Source organism: Panthera leo, chromosome A3 (assembly GCF_018350215.1).
Source record: "Panthera leo isolate Ple1 chromosome A3, P.leo_Ple1_pat1.1, whole genome shotgun sequence".
NCBI lineage: Eukaryota > Metazoa > Chordata > Mammalia > Carnivora > Felidae > Panthera > Panthera leo.
This window is the reverse complement of record NC_056681.1, coordinates 21,815,496-21,834,964: the sequence shown is the minus strand read 5'-3', so window position 1 is coordinate 21,834,964 and position 19,469 is coordinate 21,815,496. Positions and strand designations below refer to the sequence as shown.

The 19,469-nt window shown below is 44.3% G+C and overlaps 1 protein-coding gene across 2 annotated transcripts in view; it reads left to right on the top strand.

Moving 5' to 3' along the window:
- Window positions 1–19,469, top strand: part of CTNNBL1 (catenin beta like 1) — a 160,381-nt gene that overhangs the window by 51,718 nt on the left and 89,194 nt on the right. For both annotated transcript variants that reach the window (XM_042931003.1, XM_042931004.1), the window contains exons 5-7: window positions 1,542–1,639; window positions 9,563–9,656; window positions 12,535–12,626. In XM_042931003.1, coding sequence (XP_042786937.1) covers window positions 1,542–1,639; window positions 9,563–9,656; window positions 12,535–12,626 — 284 coding nt within the window. The remainder of the gene's footprint in view (window positions 1–1,541; window positions 1,640–9,562; window positions 9,657–12,534; window positions 12,627–19,469) is intronic.

Genomic DNA, 19,469 nt, shown 5'->3' with positions numbered 1-19,469 from the left:
CTTACGTGTGACGGTCGCCTGGTCCGTTATACACGAGTAAGACAAACCTCCCAATAGCTTTTCTTTCCGCAAAAGATGTTCATAAAATGCCTGGAACTTCAGTGGGCGGTCAGCAAGTGTTATCCTTCTTGTTACCACGTCCTGTATCTTTCCTTTTATTTTTTTCTTACCCGTCCTAGTGAAACTGCCCTGATGCTGACCTTGTCTCGCCCTGGACTGTTGCGTGTGGTATCTTCTCCTCCAGACCTGGCTCCCCTCCCAACCCTCACCCTCCAGCTCTCTGTTCATCCTGCTTTCCATTTGCCCATCCCCGCGCCCGGCACTCAGTGCTTTAGTGCACTGCACCCTGCACGCGGCTATTAGGTTATTCTTTCAAAATATTATTTGCGTATAATTCTAGCTCTGACTTTCTCTTTCCTCTCCCCTCTCTTCTGTCCTCCCCTCCCTTCCCTGATGCTCTTTCTTGTCCTCTTCATGTGCCTTTGTATATTCTAGTCTCTTGGCTTTTACTTCTGTGGCTCTGCTTTCTGGCCCCTCTGCCCTCATCGTTTTTAGTTACTGTTTTCTGACCAGTCTTCTTCTAGCAGATCATTCCTGATTTCCGAGTTGATGGCCCCCTTTTCAGGACGTCTGTATTTTATTTCTTACACCTTGGCAGTTGCCTGTGGTGTATAATTTTCTAAATGTCTCTGATTATTGAACTTCCTCTTTTTGTAGAGGGGGGAACTGAGGCCGAGAATGAAAAACAGATTTTCCTTTGTCACCATCACAGTGCTTTCTTCACCGCAGAAACGTAGGTCGTCTGTGTGTATGTGTGAGAGAGTTTCCAGGGTGAGGGAAGGGAAACTTAGTTTATTTAGTTCTGCCTTCCAGTTTCCAAACATAACTCCTTTTTTTCCCTCTTTCATGTTTCTTTCTTTCATACATATTTTCCTCCTTGTATTTTCGCCTTCGCTTTGTTTAATTCTCATCGTTCTTCCTTTTGTGTCCATAGCAGCTCGGTGTTTGAGGGGAGGGAGCCCCAAGTGGGGATGTGTAGTGCAGTCCAGCGTAAAGCCTTCCATCTACATCTTGAAACTGATTTTGCCATGCCCTGCTCTCTGCGGACCTCTCGGTAAACACCAGCCATCTCCTCTCAGAAATCATTACCGCCTTCGAAGGTGAACTGTACGGGTTAGTTCAGATTATACTGAGTTCCAAGAATGTAAATTCTGTGATAGGGTGAAGGGTGTTGGCCTCTTTCTCCCTGGAAAAGCAACCTCCTGAGCAATCAATCTATTTGAAAGTTTGAAATTTGGGAAAACGAACTTATGGAATACGTGACCAGGAAGGCAGCAGAAGGAAGAAGACTGAGCCAGTTAACAACATTTACTGAACACCCACTGTGAGTAGAACCTTGTTGAAGAGATGTTAATAAAACCACAGTGTATTAAGGGTGAATGGTAATAAAATGATTGACAAGGAAACAGAAGGGAAGCACAGATTTTAATAAAATGTCAGTAGGGTTTCAGTATGTACGTGATTCCCTTAACGCTATTCACATGTGTCCATAGCTGTGGTTGATTTGCTTCAGGAATTAACAGATATAGACACCCTCCACGAGAGTGAAGAGGGAGCGGAAGTACTCATCGATGCTCTGGTAAGTTGCACATCCGGCTGGGGTTCTGCAGGCGTGTGTAAGGTGTTGCCGTCATCACCATGGTCTCCGTGGTGGCAGCCGGGTGGGTGGGAGCTCTGTGGGAAGGCTGCACTGCCGGAGGAGAGTCCGACATTGGCAGTGCAGCTTGTGGGGTACTTTGTTCTTTGGAACTGCGTGGAGGGGGTTGCTAGGGGTTGTAGAGGCCTAGCGTTTGTTAAGTATCTGCTGTAGGCAGGCCTTTTCTCGTTATTTTCGCTTTACGTGATCCTCACCGTACCCTCTCAGATGGGTATTAACAGCCACTATTCCCGTTTCCAGCTGTGACACCGAGGCTTAGAGAGGCGAAACGACTTGCCCGTGGCCACACAGCTGGGATTGGAACCTGTGTTCTCTTTGACTCCGTGTTTCTGTTCTTCTACCCCTAACTGTGGTGCTACTGACCTTTTCACAAAGAGTTTTCACAGATATTTCTTCTCTCTAAGCGCCAGCGAGGACAGATACCATTATGATTTTACAGACAGGGAACCGGAGAATGTTAAAAGCAAGAACAAACCTTCCAACTCATCCAGCCAGGGTTGGACGCCCGTAGAGGCAGGGCCGGTGGATTTCTGTGCACCTTTTTTGTGACGCCTGGGCAAGGCCTCGGAATCTTCCAGGCAGCAGCCAGTCGAAAGGAGTTTATTTGTGAGTTAAACCGATCTGTTCTCAGCACCTCACTTTACACGTGAGGTGACCCAGATGGAGAAGCGCAGCCCTCTCCTGAGTCACTTGGCCAGGCCCTGAACAGCCGAGACGGGAGCCTGCGTGTCCTGTGTCGCCACAGCAGCTTCTCCCTCACCAGTGATCACAGAGGCCTCCAAGACTAGGAAGGCGCCACAGCTGGCCAGTCCAGGAGGGAGCGAGTCCAACCGCTGACCCTGACACCTGCGGGGCTTCGTCCACCCGCCAAGCTCTCTGCTTCCTCAAGGCTCTGTTAGTTTTCCTTCCTCTCTGTTGTCTTCGGTTGTCTTGTTTTTTCTTTCTGCTAAGGATGCTAGTTAAGTACTGGTCTTGATGCAGTTTGCAGTTTATCAAAGATCGCTGCTGTCACTTGTGTTAGAAGCACCGGCGTGTTTGTTAAGCGTGTAGTCTGGCCCCATCCAAAACCCACTGAATCAGAATGGCTGGGACTGGGGCCCCAAATGATTCTGAGACCCCGTCGCTGCTCTGCCCACCCTCTCCTCACTTTTTCTCTCTCGGGGTCCTTGACACTAGAAATTTCCCATGTGCCATGCTTGTTGCTGGCATTTGGTGTGAACGAAGAGGTTGTGAACCCACTGGATATGAAGGACTGTCTCTTACAGAGAGTGAGGCTGGAGTCCAGCAGGGCTATTTGTGGCTGAGTATGATGAAAATTTCTAGTGCCATTTTTCTTTCAAGCTCCTTCCTAGAGCGATCTGCCACTTTTGTACAATTCAGGACCTTTATTTTCCCTTTGAACCACTGTGCAGAAAGAAAAGGATGATGTTGGGTTGTCCTTTTGTTTTGAGGAGCGTCTGAAGGAAGGCTGTGGCACTTGCTCCCGCTCTGTGTCCCCACAGTGTCATTTGTGCGGTCTTACCTTCCAGAGGTTAATTACAGTGGCCCCGACTGAGGCTTCCTGCCTGGTCCCTGGGCTGATTTTAATTACCATCCTTTGCCTGTGTGAATAGGGGAGACGAGAGAGGAGCAGCGAGCCTGGCTGCTGCCTGTAAAACGTACCCAGAAACAGCAATTCGCACAAAAGCCCCCTTTGTGTTTTCTGTGTTGCTAAGCCCACCAACAAAAGCTGGATCGTGCAGATTTTATTGTTTGTTTGGAAAGAAACAGTTCATCCTCAGTCTGGGGAGCCGTTAGGTAGCTGCTATAAAGGGTTTTCTGTTTGTTTAGTTTTTTTTTTTCTTTTTATTATAATCATTTTAAGATTTTGACTCTTCTAGCTTTATACTGGTGGGGCTGGTGTGAACCACAGTTGAACATTCCTAGGCTCTTATATGTTATTTGCTTGTCTGCAGCCAGTCAGAAGCTGTCGGTAAATAACAGAGCAGAACTGGTGGGTGGTCTTTCATTTATTCTTTTTGCCCTTGTGCTGCATTCAGGAAGAAGTTTGATAAGTATTCTCATTTTACAAGGGTTGAGTTGTCTTTGTAGTTTTAATTTGGGGCCAATATCAGAGGCCTGGAATTGCATGAACAGAGGCTAGAGGGCATGTAGCAGAATTTATTGTGGTGTGCAGTTTGCAGTTATTGCCTTGGTCTTTTTCCCAATTGGAAGTCCTAAGCAATAGACAAGCACATTTGTGGGGAGAGAGTGCTGCCTTGGCATTCTTGGGGATCTTTGGGGTTTAACATTTGGTTCACATCCACTGCTATTATTTGTGCAAAAGGTGAATATCTGTGCTTTATAATGCATTGATTTGGTAGCCTGGAAGATAGAATCTTTTCCGAGGAGTTCTAAATGTGAGGGTATATTGCTTTGATGGCAATTCTCTGGCATCCCTCTCTAAAGAAGTCTTAGGACTTTGCTCACATGTGCCTTCAGCTTGGCAGGCCTTGCTTCTCCTGGGCTACCTGGAATGCTCCCAGTCATCTTTTAAAGCCGCTTAAAGCTTATCTCTTTTGAATTTTTTTAAGGCTCATCCCCCCCCCCCCGCCCCCGGCAGAATTTGTGTTCTTTTAGCACTTTGTACATCCTAGCATTTGTCACATTGGCTTCCGGACATCTGTTTGTAGGTTTGTCTTTCCTGAGATGTGATTCCCATCAAGGGAGTGGCCAAAGTGGTAGGTCTGTCATTTACCAACTGTGTGTCCTTGGGGAAGTTACCTAATCTCTCTGCGTTTTGTTTCTTCTTCTGTAAAATGGGGGTAACAGTAGTGCCTGTTGCATAGCACCGACTTGAGGAATAAATGCTATTTAATAAATCTTTAGAACAGTGTCCGACACTGAGTAAACACCCAACAAATGCTGGCCATTATCTTCATAAAGATATTATGCCTGGTGCGTACTAAGTTCCTAGTAAATGTCAAGCTAAAATGATCTGTGTCATCTGCCATGCAGTGAGATGTTTGTGAGTATTGGTTGAGTTCAACATTTTTTTCCCGTTTTGACAGATGTTCAAAAAACATTTTGAACAAATACTCAAAAAAACTTTTGAAGGGAATGGACCTAAATAAGACATGGAAGGATAGATGTTTAGTTTAAAAAAAAAAAAAAAAAGATGAAATAAATAATGATCACGCAAAGCAAAATATTAACGGTTGTGAGAGGTGTCAGCTACTGTGGAAGTGAGGAGGAGGGAGCACTCACTTGTGAAGGGGAAGAATCCAGAAGGTCTGCAGAGCTGCAGGGCACTGTCTGTGGCGTCAAAGGGAGGCTGTCACAGGAGGATGTGTGCAGGTGTCCCAACCAGAGGAGGTGGAAATGTGGCTGGGCCATGATATTGGCCGTAATGGCTAGGAGCCACCGTTTGGTAGAAGGAGTTTCACAAAAGTGGCTTTGGCGTGGAGTCAGGAATTGCCTTCCATACCCATTCTCGCACTCAACTAACCCTACTTAAACATTGCACGTTGAAGTTCTGTAGTCGTTTGTCTTGGGCCGGTTGGCAGTGCATTTGTGCTGCTCAGGTGAGGCTGAGGTTGGTGGGTTTTCAGTTGCTCTAAAGGTATTTATTATGTAAGTTTCTGGATCCTATCACTTTTATCCCTCCCCATTTCTATTAATGAATGTCTTCACCTGCGTTTGTGTTTGTTCCCAAGCAAAATTCATTTGTTCATCTTTTCGCTGGATGTTTATCGAGTGCTTGGTATATTCTGGACTCTGGGAATGGGGTATATAGCAGTGAGCAAGACCGACAGAGTCTGCTTTTGTGGAGCTCAAATCCAGTGTAGGGAGAAGCAGTAAAGAAACCGGCAAGCCGGTAGTGATTCTCTGTTACATAAAGAATTAAAATAGAATGGTGTGATGTACGATGACTGGGAAGTCACGTTAGGTTAGATAGTCAGGGAAGGCCTCAGTGTGGGATGACAAGAGGAAAGCAGCCGTTCAGAATGACCAAGGGCAAGGTGGGACAAGTGCAAAGGACCTAAGGCAGGAATGAGCTCGACAGATTCGAGGAGCAGAAAACTGGTCGAGCACAGCTGGGGCGAGAGGAGAGAGCGCAGTTAGGGCCAGATTTCCTCCGGGTTTTGTGGGCCTTGGTAGGGAGTCGGGGTGGAATTGGCAGTGTGAAGGGGAGTGACTGGAGGATCTCAAGCAAGGGAGTAGTAACATAGTCTGACCTAACATTTTAGGAAGACCACTCCTGGGACACTGAACCTGGAGGGAGCAAGAGCGGAAGCTAGAATATTACTGGATAGGTGGTAACGGGCATAAATTTTGTGTTCTGACCATATTACCATATGCAACCTCCAGACTTACTTCTTGATCAAGATTCAGTGGATGTGGGAGGTTTTTTCTTAGTTTTTTAAGTATGACGCTTCCAGAACTCAGAGTAGATACAAAATTTTACTCCAAACTCTTAGGAAAGCTTATTGGCAGACTATCCAAGAGAGAAAGAGAATCCTTCAGACCTTCTCATCTGCCCTTTATTTTTTTCTTTTGTCCTTTTCTCTTGTATCCATCTTCCCTGGTCAAGAGGAAAAGGATCTGATCATGTCCTTGGACTTTGTCAGAGTAGGACCCGTGGAATATTGTTCAGGAGACCTCCTAACGAGCAGAAGTAACCAGTGACTTACCAGAAGACGTCAGGCTGAAGACAGTCATGATTTCCAAGGCCAGGGTTGCTCTGGCTGACACTTTCATCCCTGACCAGGGTTTGTTTTTCGTTTCAGGGTTTAGTCACAGGTAAAATTGGCGTGATGGTGGTAGACCCAAGGGGCTGGAAGGAGTAAGACGGAATGCTGATTTGTGCTTCTTAAGGTGATATCCAGAGCTATGCATAATATAAATATTTTTCCAAGGGTTTGCTGAGCTAAATGTATTTCGACTGCTTTGACCCTTCTACAATCAGGTAAAATTGCATTTAACCCGGCTCCACATAAAGTTTCATACTTTGCAAGCTTGAAAAGCCTGCCTGTTAGAAGTTAGATTTCTGTAGCAAAAAAGAAAAAAAGGAAAAAAAGATTTTCCTCCAGCCAAATACCCACTGTCCGGAACCATTCCGTTCTGGGACTTGAATGCGTTGCTTACTGCCACTGTCCCCCGACCATTTTCCAGACAGCAGAGATGGGAAACATGATGAAGAATCAAGGAAAGGAGGAGAAATAAAGCAGATAAAGCAGCAATAAGCAATTGAAACGGGTGAAGCTGTTTGCAGAACCGACAAGAATGTGATACCCAGTGGATTTGCAGTGTCTGCTGCTTTAGGATTGAGGGAGATTATAAGTCAATCAGGGTGATTTAGGGAAAAACAAACTGTGACATGGTTCATATTTCCCCCCCAGATGTTTTTCTGTTTCCTGTCACATATACTCCAATTGTCCAATTAATTAAGGAAAACCTTGCAGTGGATTTCTTTGGTGAAGCTTTTGCTGGCTGTGAGATTTGAGAGCAAGATTGCATATCTGCTTGGGATAAGAGGGGAAAACGGCTCATTCTGGTATTTACGGGCACCCTCACTCAATTCTGGCAGCAGTGTCTTCTCAGATCTGCAGCTAGTGTCTTTCGTTGTTCTTCACACCATCAAGGGACGAAAGGGGAGAAACTCTACTTCGTTTGCGATTCAGGTTCACAGATTACTCAATAATTTCAGCTTTTTCCCCCCTTGCCAGATGCTTCCTTTAAGCGTCACCGAGAAAGAGTAAAGAGGCCTTATTTCAAGATCTGTCCTTCTTGCCGTTGTTGCATCCTTGGGTCGCAGGGTGCCCTATTCACAAGTGCTCAGGGAAGTGTCAGTCTCTCTCCTTTCTTTTCCCCTCCCCAAAGCGACAGGGTGTGGTGGGGAAAAAAGAGAGGCATAGAGTCAGTCACTTCTGCCACAAGCTTTGTGACTTTGGTTAGGCTGGCTGGTTAACCTCTCTGGACGTTTGTTTGCTCACCTGTGAAAGCTATGAGGATTACCTGAGAGTAAATGGAGCAAGTTATAGAAAAACCTGATTGCAGTACACAGAGGGAGTGTTTTGTCAGTTTATGTGAATTTAGCAAAATGACGGAGTGTCTGCCTATTACGGCATTGCTCTCCACTTGGAAGAGTAGACCGAGATGAGTCAGGGTTGAGTGGCTGCCTTCGAAGAACCGGAGTTTTTCTTGGTTTTTCTTGATATTCATATCAAATAGTGAATGATCAGATATCAGAAGGGGTAAAGAGCTAGATTCAGACTCTCTACTGTAGGGGCGCCTGGGTGGCTCAGTCAGTTAAGCGTCCGACTTCAGCTCAGGTCATGATCTCGAGGTTCGTGAGCTTGAGTCCCCCCCTCCCGTCGGGGTCTGTGCTGACAGCTCAGAGCCTGGAGCCTGCTTCGGATTCTGTGTCTGCCTCTCTCTCTCTCTGCCCCTCCCCTGCTTGCTGTCTCTCTCTCTCTCTCTCAAAAATAGATAAACGTTGGGGCGCCTGGGTGGCGCAGTCGGTTAAGCGTCCGACTTCAGCCAGGTCACGATCTCGCGGTCCGTGGGTTCGAGCCCCGCGTCAGGCTCTGGGCTGATGGCTCAGAGCCTGGAGCCTGTTTCCGATTCTGTGTCTCCCTCTCTCTCTGCCCCTCCCCCGTTCATGCTCTGTCTCTCTCTGTCCCAAAAATAAATTAAAAAAAAAAAAAAAAAAAAAAGATAAACGTTAAAAAACAACAATAACAACAACTCTCTACTTAATTTTTGATCCAGACCCAGGGTAAGACATGCCACATAGTTTTATTTAATCTTTATAACTTATTCCCATTTCCTAAGTGAGGAAACTGAGGCAGTGAGAGAGAGGATATGCCACGGGTATACAGCAGGTTTTATCTTCCTGTACATGTACAGGCTTACTTACTGACTACTGATTAGAAATTTACTACCGGATGAATTCTCACTTCTTGATTACGAGGAGTTTCCTTAGTTACTTTCCTTGGTGTGCATCAGGGTTGCCCAAGGACCGTCTCCCTAAGAGTACAGATTGTGCAGGGAGTAGCATGAAGTAGTGTCAGCATTATTTCACCAAAGAAGGAAGCTTGGTCTTTGCTTTTCTTTTGCCACTGCTCAGTAGCTGTTTGGTCTTGGCTAAGTTGATAATCTCTCTGAATAGCAGCTCTGTGATGTGGCTACTGAAAGTTTCCTATAAGGTTGTGTGAAACAAATGAGAAATTTAATTGCTGTCTTATGCCCTAAATGTAATAAAATGTGAGACATTTTATTATGTTAATACTCTTCTCAAGAAGGAATTAGAAATTCATCAGAAGGAATAGTTTCATTAGAGCTTAGCATAGAACATTAGGAATGTTTTGAGTTCAACCGTAAATTGAGGTCAGTGTAAATTATGGCAAGTAAACCTCCCAGTTAAACACCTCTTGGTGCTGTGGTCTAGAAACAGACTTTTGACTTGAACAAACTACGGACCTGACTTAAGAAGGGACTTTTGCCAGGTGTTTGTTTAAATACCACAGAGAGGTAGAAAGAGGACCGGACTTGATTTCGGAAGGCCTAGGTTCAGGTGCTGGTGCTGCCACTCACCAACTTTATAACCTTGAATTCTACTTTGTCTCCTTAAGCTTTGATTTACTCGTCCTAAGTTCAGGATAATGGTGCCTGCCCTTTCTTTGCCTGGGGGTCATTTCAAGACTCAGAGGGATAATGGGACAGGAGAGCACACTGTAAACCATAGGTGGCCGATTAGTTCTTTCGTTCATGCGGGTGAGAAGTGAGGATGGGAATGGGAACATTTGGGGGACTGTTTTGTGACATGTATCCCTCTCTCCTCTTGCTTCCTTGTTGCTGAAGGTGGATGGGCAGGTGGTAGCGCTGCTTGTGCAGAATCTGGAGCGCCTGGATGAGTCTGTGAAAGAAGAGGCAGACGGTGTCCACAACACTCTAGGTGAGGGGCAGGTGACCGCTGATCCTGAGACGCTGTTTGTTCTGGGGCTTGGTGCTCATTTCCCTTCTTCCTTCATAATCGAGTCAACAGCAGGTGTTTTCTTTCCTTCTGCTCCCAGACTGCCTTTCCAGAAATGAAGACCCTTGTGTAAATTTCATATAACTGCAGCTCTGGTTTGGCTTGCAGGTAATAAAAGCAGAAATCCACTAAGTAGATAACCTTCCTGGACAAAAACTGGCTCCTTTTAGCAGCGCTTTGCTTTTTTATTTTTATTTTTTTAGCTTTAGAACATGTATTTTACCATTTTTAAGCCCTGTATGTTGGTTTTTCTTCCTACTTTCCTTCAGTGAGACTACAAACTTTGGAACTGTCTTTATAAGACAGTTTATTTGAAAAAGAGTTAAGTGTTTGTCTTTTTATGTGTAGCTTACCACGTAAACTGATTGAAATACTGCTGTTAACTTGCATGCACCTTCATCAGTGTTAGTTTAAGTGGACTCTTCTGCAGTATTTCCCTTCCTCCTCCTCGAATCTCCCAGCTCTTTCTCCCTGTAAAGTTGTTGGACCATTAGCCTATTTAAAATTGTGCTTTTGCAGGATGCCTGGGTGGCTCAGTGGGTTAAGCGTCCAACTTTGGCTCAGGTCATGATTTCACGGCTTGTGAGTTCGAGCCCTGCACCGGGCTCTGTGCTGACAGCTCAGAGCCTGGAGCCTGCTTCAGATTCTGTCTCCCTCTCTCTCTGCCCCTGTCCTGCTGGTTCTTTCTCTCTCTCAAATATAAATAAACATTAAAAAAATTTTTTTTGATGTTAAATAAAATTGTGCTTTTGGGTAGTCCTCCTTATCACTAGTCATGTCTTATTAAAAAATAAAAAACAAAACAATGGTGACATATCTTTAAGCAGAGCTTGAGAAATAAATGAGGCCCAGCTGAAGCAGAAATTTTGATGAGGTCAGATTTTTCTCTCAGCTCTTTTTGTCTTCCACAGATTTCTCTCGTAGTTTTATATTCTCTTCTGTGACCATTATCATAAAGAAGAGGGGAGGCATAGCACCTAGGGAGTAAGAGAAGAGAGAACACAATAATCTGTAACTTGGGGGTTGGCTTTAGTCTAGAGCTAGAATTTGGCATTGCCATCTGTTAGCCTAGTACTGGATTTTGCTGAATAGTTTATCAGAAGTTTTAACTGACTGTTAACAAAAAAGGGGCCTGGTATAATGGAAAAAGCACCAGGCTGGCAGTCTGTAGAGATCTGTGTAGTTTCAGCTTCGTCACCCACCAGCAGCCCAGGAGATTTATCCCTCTCTCATTTATTGAGCACCTGCTGTCTGTGGGGCACTGTGCTAGGCACTGGGGTAGATTAAAGAGGAATTTGGCATGGTCCTACTCCTGAAGAAGCAGACTGATGGGAAAGCCTTGAACAAAAAGGAAAGGCAATACAGGGTGAGAAATGGTATAATAGGAGTCAGTGCAGAGCAGTATGGAAGTAGAGGAGGGTTTGCAAAGGTAGCTGATTGGAGCTAAATATGAAGACGGGTGCATTTTGACTGAGAAATGAGAGAAGGGCCTTTGAGTGGGAGAGAGTCACTTGCAAAGCCATGAAAGGGCTTGGGCTTTGGAGAAAGAGTAGAAATGGACTGTGGCAGTAGTGGGAGAGGACACGGAGGCAGGGGTTTGCCCAGATCATGGAAGACCTTGTAAACCAAGGCAAGATGATTGGATTTTACTCTGGTGGGCAGCAGGAAGCCATCTAAAGCGCAAGCAGAGGAATGAGGTAAGGGCATAGAAGATTAATATGAAGGAGTTGGCTTTCCTAGAAAGTAACCTAGGGTATTGCGGTGATCCTCGTCTCTCAGGGATCTTGTTGCTACTCTGCTTCCGTGACTTTGTATTCCATTCCCTGAGGGGGTGGCCCACTGAGTCTTTAACTTGCCACAGGCGAGGCTGACAGGGGCAGAGGAGTGAGGAAGAATGTAAGAGGCATAGTGATTTCTTCAGCCCTTTCTCCTTCAAAACTCAGACCTGATGTGTTCTGGGCATTGGGTTAGAGAACCTGGAACTAACTCTGTCTCCTTTATAATAGTAACATAACCTGGGTTATGGAGCAGAAGGGGCCCTGAAGGAAGTGAAAGCATTGGATGTGTTAGAATGGAACTATAGGGGATTTTTTTTTTTTTTAAGTGTCCTTTTTTAGTATCGTAGTCATGTAATAACTTTATTTTCCTTTGGCCTCCTAAGTTTTAATTTTTCTATTAGGCAGCAATTTGGCTGTTGTAAAAGATAGCAGGACCAATTATATTTGCTTCCGCGTACCTGACAGTTAACTCTGCCAGCATGGCCTTTTCCCTCTATGCATATTATTGTGTTCAATTAAGATCATGCTTGCTTCCCTTGTAATGTCCAGAGAAAGAGGACTGAAAATGAATGACTCTGGAAAGGCAGAGATTCTGAATTCACCATCCCTGGATTTTTTTCTAAGGCTTCTTACCTAGTCCCCTGTCCCTTCAGTTACGGTCTCCGGGACACCAGCACAGTGAGGACTGAGAAGGCCTTCCTAGGCAGATACACACCTTTCTCTGTGTCCTGCTCTGGTGTTGTTCCCTATTAGCACAGAACATCTATCGCTTATTTCTTTCTGTGAATTTCATCATTTTTAGTTACACGTTTTACTTGCAACATAACCTAAAAAAAAAAAAAAAAAAAGCAAACCCATAGCATCTCCCTGGTTAATCTAGAAGTGACAACACGGGCATCTGGCTGGGAGGCATACAGGAAGTGGGAAGAGGAATATGGTGCCTGTCGTGGGAAGGGCGGCAAGCTTGTTGCAGACGGAAATGTCATTGCCCTCCCTGATGACTGCTGTCCGTCTCCCTGCAGCTATTGTGGAAAACATGGCAGAGTTCCGGCCTGAGATGTGTACGGAGGCCGCCCAGCAGGGTCTTCTGCAGTGGCTGTTGAAGAGGCTGAAGGTAAGTTTGGCCTTGTGGGACTGCAGCTCCAGAACCTCTCTTCGCTCTGGGCGTGGCTCAGGCCAGGTCACTGGCACAGATTTTTATCCCTTTGCTGTGTGATCTCCTTTGGGAATCTTTTGGGATCCCTCGCCCCTTTCTTTGCTTCTCCTCTTTTTGTTTCAAGAGAAAAGCCTTTAAAGGTAGCCTTTTAATACCTCTGAAAATATTACAAACATTTTTTTTAATGTTTATTTACTTTTGAGACAGAGAGAGACAGAGTGTGAACGGGGGAGGGGCAGAGAGCGAGGGAGACACAGAATCCGAGGCAGGCTCCAGGCTCTGAGCCGTCAGCACAGAGCCGGACGCGGGGCTCGAACTCACGGACCGCGAGATCGTGACCCGAGCCGAAGTCAGACACTCAACCGACTGAGCCACCCAGGCGCCCCAATAAACATTTTATAAATACAAATAAATTCACTGGTACAGAAAGCATAAAACTGGAGGTAAAATCTCCCTTCAGCAGATTCCTTCTGGTTCCACTTCCCAGAGGCAGCCACTGTTAACAATATTCTCTCTCTCCTGTACACACATTTTGTGTGTATAGGAGTGTGTGGGTGTGTTTCACAAACAGAATTTTACAATATTTTATTTTGCAGGTTGGTTTTTTTTCACTGAACTAATAGCTGCCTAGTATTCTGTTTTATGCATATACCAAAATTAGTTTAATCATTCCCCTTTTTATGACAGTTTTTCACTGTTGTATAACAATTTTTCACTGTCACGAGCAGTGCTGCAGTGAATATTCTCATATACACAGACACATTTTTTTCTTGCACACTTATGTTAGTTTATCTGTAGGATCAATTCCTAGAAGTTGAATTGATAGATCGAAGGATATGTTCACTAACACATCTGGTGGGCATTGCAAAGTTGTCCTGCATAAAGGCTGCCTCACTGACTTGAGAGTGTCTGTTTCCCTTAGCAACATTGGGTACTATCAAACTTAAAATGTTACTCATCTGCTACATGAAAAGTGGTATTTTATTTTATTTTGGAGTTTTAAAATCACGGCAAGAATATTGGCTTCCACTTGTTTATTAGCCATTTATATTCATTTCTTTCAGCTTACTATTTAAATTTTTTTTTTTAATGTTTTATTTAGTTTTGAGAGAGAGAGAGAGAGCGTGCAAGCTGGGGAGGGGCACAGAGAGGGAGATACAGAATCCGAGGCAGGCTCCAGGCTCTGAGCTGTCCACACAGAGCCCGACTCGGGGCTCGAACTCAGGAACTGTGAGATCATGACCCGAGCCGAAATCAGACGCTCAACTGACTGAGCCACCCAGGGGCCCCATCTGTCAGCTTACTATTTATATCCTTTGTTCGTGTTTATATTTCTGTTGAATTTCTTACTCTTTCCTTATGAGCATAGTCCTTTTGACTATCTTTTTAACAATTAGTGGTGTCCCATGGAGTAAATGAGCAACAAGAGGGGCAAGGGCTTCTCTGAAAAGAGTAGTTTTAACCAAAGGTGTGATGAGAGGCAGTTTGGGACTGCTTATATGGTCCTCGGGCAGGCAAGGATTCCCAGTTTCTCTGAGAAGGAGGCATTCGTTCATAGACAGAATGATTCTCTAATATTCAGAGTGTGCTTTGCTGTGCTTTAGAGTGTCACAGAGATCCAGAAAGTCTGAGGTACATCACGTCAGATTTACTCCCCGCTGTCTTGTCGGGGCTCAGGAAGAATGTTCCGCTTACGATAGCGTATGCCCCATGATTACCCCTCTTTCTGACCATCTAAGTCTTCCCCAGTCCTACTTATTTAACCATCTGTTCCCATGGAAATCTATAACATGGACTTCTGTAACATGACCCGAGGGTATTCAGCTAGCCCAGATCCTACCGTCAGTGGGTCTGGGCACGTTTGCCTGGCAGAGTATAAACTCAGTATGCGGTTCAGTAGATTGCAACTCCCTCCACACACACGCACGTACGTGTACACGCACCCGTGCACACCGACACACCCTTACCTTCCTTTCAGGAAAAAAAAATCAGGTCTGGTTAGTTCATGCATTGTCATCTTTTAACTTCCTTTTGACTTTTTCTCATGAGCCTGAATGCCTTCCGAGTTTAGGACTGGACTTATTTCCCCATCTTTCCTCAACATTCAACACATTTTTATTCTCCAAAGCCTTAATACATCTTGGGAGTGAGGAGTGGAGGGGAGGAACAGAGTCGAGGAGATGGGGTAGATGGCAAGGACTGGAGTTGTTGGTAGGGTGGCCGTAGGTGAGAGCGCCAAACTTTTGGATTACAGAATAATCCAATAGCTTTTGTCTCCGAGGTCAAGACTAGTTTTTTTCCAGTTCCTTGAGACTTGGTACTGCTTCAGGGATCCTTCCTTAAACCAGAGTGTCAGGCCTCCTCTGCCCTTCGAAAAGCGTTGAAACTTGCCAGTCTTTTTTTGAATTGGTAACAGGAAGGAGAATTGAGACCTTTGGGGGTTTGGCTTGGATTCCATTTTCCTTATGAGAGTAATAGAGAGTCCCATTTGATAGTCTAGTAAGCTATTGACTGTTTCCTTTTAGGCATAGTGTTTTTGTAATCCTCGGGGCATAAATAGCCATGTTGCTGTCTCTAAAACAGTTTTTCAAGGTTTCAGGGTATCTAAACATTAAAATGCTATTTGGTTATTTTATTAGTAGGCAAGTGCCCTTAGAAAAATTCTGTGTTTCCCAGAACATTAATAAGAGAGAATCTTGCTTAAGGGTGAGGCCAGCAAGAAGGCATATTTTTATAAAAACAATGCCTTGCTCTTTTTCCTCATAATCTGGGAGAGTGCTTGTTAAAATCTTCACCATCGTAAACATATTGAATCTGAATGCCGGACCTAGAGCCTGATTTTCACCAGTGGAACTCTAAAAAATTAGACATTTCTAGACTCATTGTCTCAGTCTTTGTCTTCTCTGTCTCTGTTTGAGGGAAGTTCCACCTGTGATTCTAATGGACAACCCTCACTAATACCCTCTGCTCTCTGGAGATGTGAACATTTTCATTACCTTTTTTTATTCTGCACTACTCCTGGACTGATTTAAAACTCCATTTTCAGTGTGCTATTCCCTATCAAGAATCTCCCTCTACACAGTCCTGATGCCCTTTACATCAGATCGCACCTTCTCTACCTACTTACAAAGGCCCCTTACAGCCCCTGGTTGGCTCAGTCTGTTAAGCGTCCAACTTTTGATTTCAGCTCAGGTCATGATCTCGCAGTTCGTGAGTTTGAGCCCTGCATCAGGCTCTCCACTGTCAGTGCGTGGGATTCTCTGTCTCCCTCTCTCTCTGCCCCTCCCCTGCTCACTCTCTTGCTCTCTCTCAAAAATAAATAAACATTAAAAAAAATTAAAAGAAAAGAAAATGCCCCTTATGCCTGGCCTAGTCTGACTTTTTCATTTCTCAGTTTTTTTTAAATTTTTTTTTTTTTAACGTTTATTTATTTTTGAGACAGAGAGAGACAGAGCATGAACAGGGGAGGGGCAGAGAGAGAGAGGGAGACACAGAATCTGAAACGGGCTCCAGGCTTTGAGCTGTCAGCACAGAGCCCGACGCGAGGCTTGAACTCACGGACCGTGAGATCATGACCTGAGCTGAAGTCGGACGCTTAACCGACTGAGCCACGCCGGCGCCCCTCATTTCTCAGTTTTTAAATTGTTGGCCTTATTACCTTTCAGACAGACATCTTTTTTACCGTGCCCCTGCTCTGCAAAGGTCAGAATTATTTTGACCTCTGTATCCGTCTTTGATCATGGTCCTCCCTCTACCAGGAATGACTTCTGTCTTCCCTTATATACTTCTCAGTTATACACAGCCTTCATTAACCACTTTAAATCCCTACTCTTCCATGTAGCTGCCATCATTTTTAGGACTGAAAGGAAATTTATAACTTCTATTGCAGATTAAAAAAAAAAAGTCGAGACTTATATAGAGATTAAGTGCCTTGCCCAACTTCATACAGCTAGTTAGAGATAGAGCTGGAATTAAACCCGTGAGTCCTGACTTTCTCCACGCACCCTTTACATGGCACTACTTTGCCCCCAGCCCATCCCATGCTCTTTCTTTTCTGAATATCAACCGTTTTACTTTTTCTATGCTGGTTCTCTTACGAGAGTTAGCAGATCTGTGTTCTAACATGTGCCTATAACTATGACATTTCTCCTCATGAAGCATCTTTTTTCCAGCACCTGGCGGACTTTCATATTGTATGTGCTCACTGTCTTTCTTTAAATAGCCTTCGACTCTTTAAAAGCAAGGACTGTGTTGTGTCTCCATCATATTTGCGACTCCACCCAGTTGTTCTCAAGGTGTGGTTCGCAGCCAGGCCCAGGGATGTCAGAATCACCTGGCAACTTGTTAGAAATGCAGATTCTTGAACCTACCCCTTGACCCCCTGAATCCGCCCATCTTGGGGTGGACTGGCCATCTGTTTTAACAAGCCCTCCAGGTGATCTGAATGCCTGCCAACGTCTGAGAACCACCCTCCTGGAATACTTCTATTTACACTGCTTGTTAAACCTTGCTGTTTAACTGATCATCCCATATTGATTCAGTAGTCTTTGAGTAATTCTTCAGTGAGTGGCACCTTGGTGAGTCTGCTTTTTGTACTGGTAGCCTAGCAGTATATAGAGATACTCATAGATTTCTTCACTGAATGAAATGTCACTAATTTGTGCTAATGAGGATGAAACCCATTGCAGATGATTGCATTAAATGGTTTAGCAGGTGAGCAGATAACAGGAGTGAGAGAGATTGCTTTACAGTTCATTTTTGTGGGGAATACAGATTCATTAGGATATTGTGTACCCTTGAAAATAACCCCAAAACCCAAAGTTTTATTTTTTTTCTTTTCTAAAGAAGCAAAATTAAGATTCTCTTTGGTCTCCCGGTTAAATCAGCGTTTCAGAAATAGTTGCAACATTCAGTGTATGAGCTAATGAATTGAGAATCGGCTGCATTATACTATATGCACAGCTGGTTGATGGGAAGTTCTTAGCCTCCTGTGACCAGGAGTTGGGATTTTACAGGGCACAGTCTGCTTCAACAGTTGCACGGGGCTGTAGATGTGTCTGAACCTGCCCCGTGTACCAGGTACCAGGTACCAGAGGTGAGCTGTGGAAGTAACCTGCAACTTCTGGCTGCGGGTGGTAGCATAATTGTTTTGTACTTTCCAGAAAAGCAGCAGCTCGCAAAAAGGTGAAGTTTAATTTTATTCAAAGCTAGTACATGCTGAGTCCATACCTATGCTTGACTCTGTAATTACTCTGACAGCTAAAAGATTTAGGATCACCAGGCTCCTGGATAGCAGAGTCCAGAAGTTTCAAGTCCCTTTGGCTAACTTTGCAAACTCCAAAAGACTATACCCACTAAATGAACCTCTCCTTTCTCCTGATTTTGACTGAATGTCCTTGTAATTTGGCAGTTTGATATTTTGTAAACTTGGAGGCCATCATCTCTGGCTGAGATTTAAATAGAAATAAAACTTCCTTGGTGATTTTTGACTTTGGCCAGACATGGAAGATGAGTTAAATTCCCTCCTTCCTAAATAAAGGAAAGTGGTTTCCCACACTTTCCTTTATTTCTTTTCCACAAGATTAAAATACTTGGTTGTCATCCTCATCACCATGAAGTTTTCCCCGTCTGACGGGAATGCCGTTTGTGGGCTGTTCACTAGGTGGAAAGCATTATTCTAGATGCTTCACATACATCTTTTATTTTATTTTATTTTATTTTATTTTATTTTATTTTATTTTATTTTATTTTATTTTATTTAAAATTTTTTTTTAATGTTTATTCATTTTTGAGAGAGAACACAAGCAGGGGAGGGGCAGAGAGAGAGGGAGACGCAGAACCCGAAGCAGGCTCCAGGCTCCGAGCTGTCAGCACAGAGCCTGATGTGGGGCTCGAACTCATGAACCGTGAGATCATGACCTGAGCCAAAGTCGGAGGCTTAACCGACTGAGCCACCCAGGCGCCCCTCATATATGTCATTTCTCATCCTCACAAACAGCCTTCCAAGTGGTGCTGCTGTCCCCAGTTACAGATGCGAAAGGCATTGCACAGAGGGGAGGTGATTGCCCAGACACCGTGGGAAGTACGTGGCAGAACCTGTGATATTGGGCCTGGATATCTCCAAAGCTTCCCCCTCTTGCCAGGTTACTTCCCAGCTGGTACCCCTTTCAGACTCTGAAGCATTTTAGGGCTCAGTGTTGGGGAGTCATGGGACCTGATCATTTTGACTTTCTGATTAGATTCCTTCTTCATGCCAGTTTTTGAAAGGACCTATATTTTAACAGAAAAAAGTGATGAAATTACGGTTTTGATTTTTAAAACTGTACTTTGGGCAAATTGGAAACTCCTTGAAGTGTCACAGCAAAAGCTAGAGATTTCCTGAGGGGGATTAAGAATTCTCAGTAGAGGGGAACACAGCTGTTTGGTGCCTGTGATGTATATACTGGTTAATATAATCCAACCACCCCATGAGGAGATTATTACTTATTTTCACTTAACTTAAGAGAAATCAGGTAAGAAAGGCAGAGTAATTTGGCCAAGATCCCATAGCTGGTAACCATTAGAGCTGAGATTCTAACCTGGATATTTCTGATTCCAGTCAAAGAAAAGCTTCTAGTACCTACTGTATGTTAGGTACTTCCATATTACCCCATTTAATTCTCATAGTAATTCTCCTGAGAGGATTTATTTATTTATTATTTATTATTTATTTTTTACAGATAAGGAAACTTGAGACCGAGAGATGTTTCTTGGATCATAGGTGCCCCTCTCAGCTCATGATGCCCTTAATGTCTTAGGAAT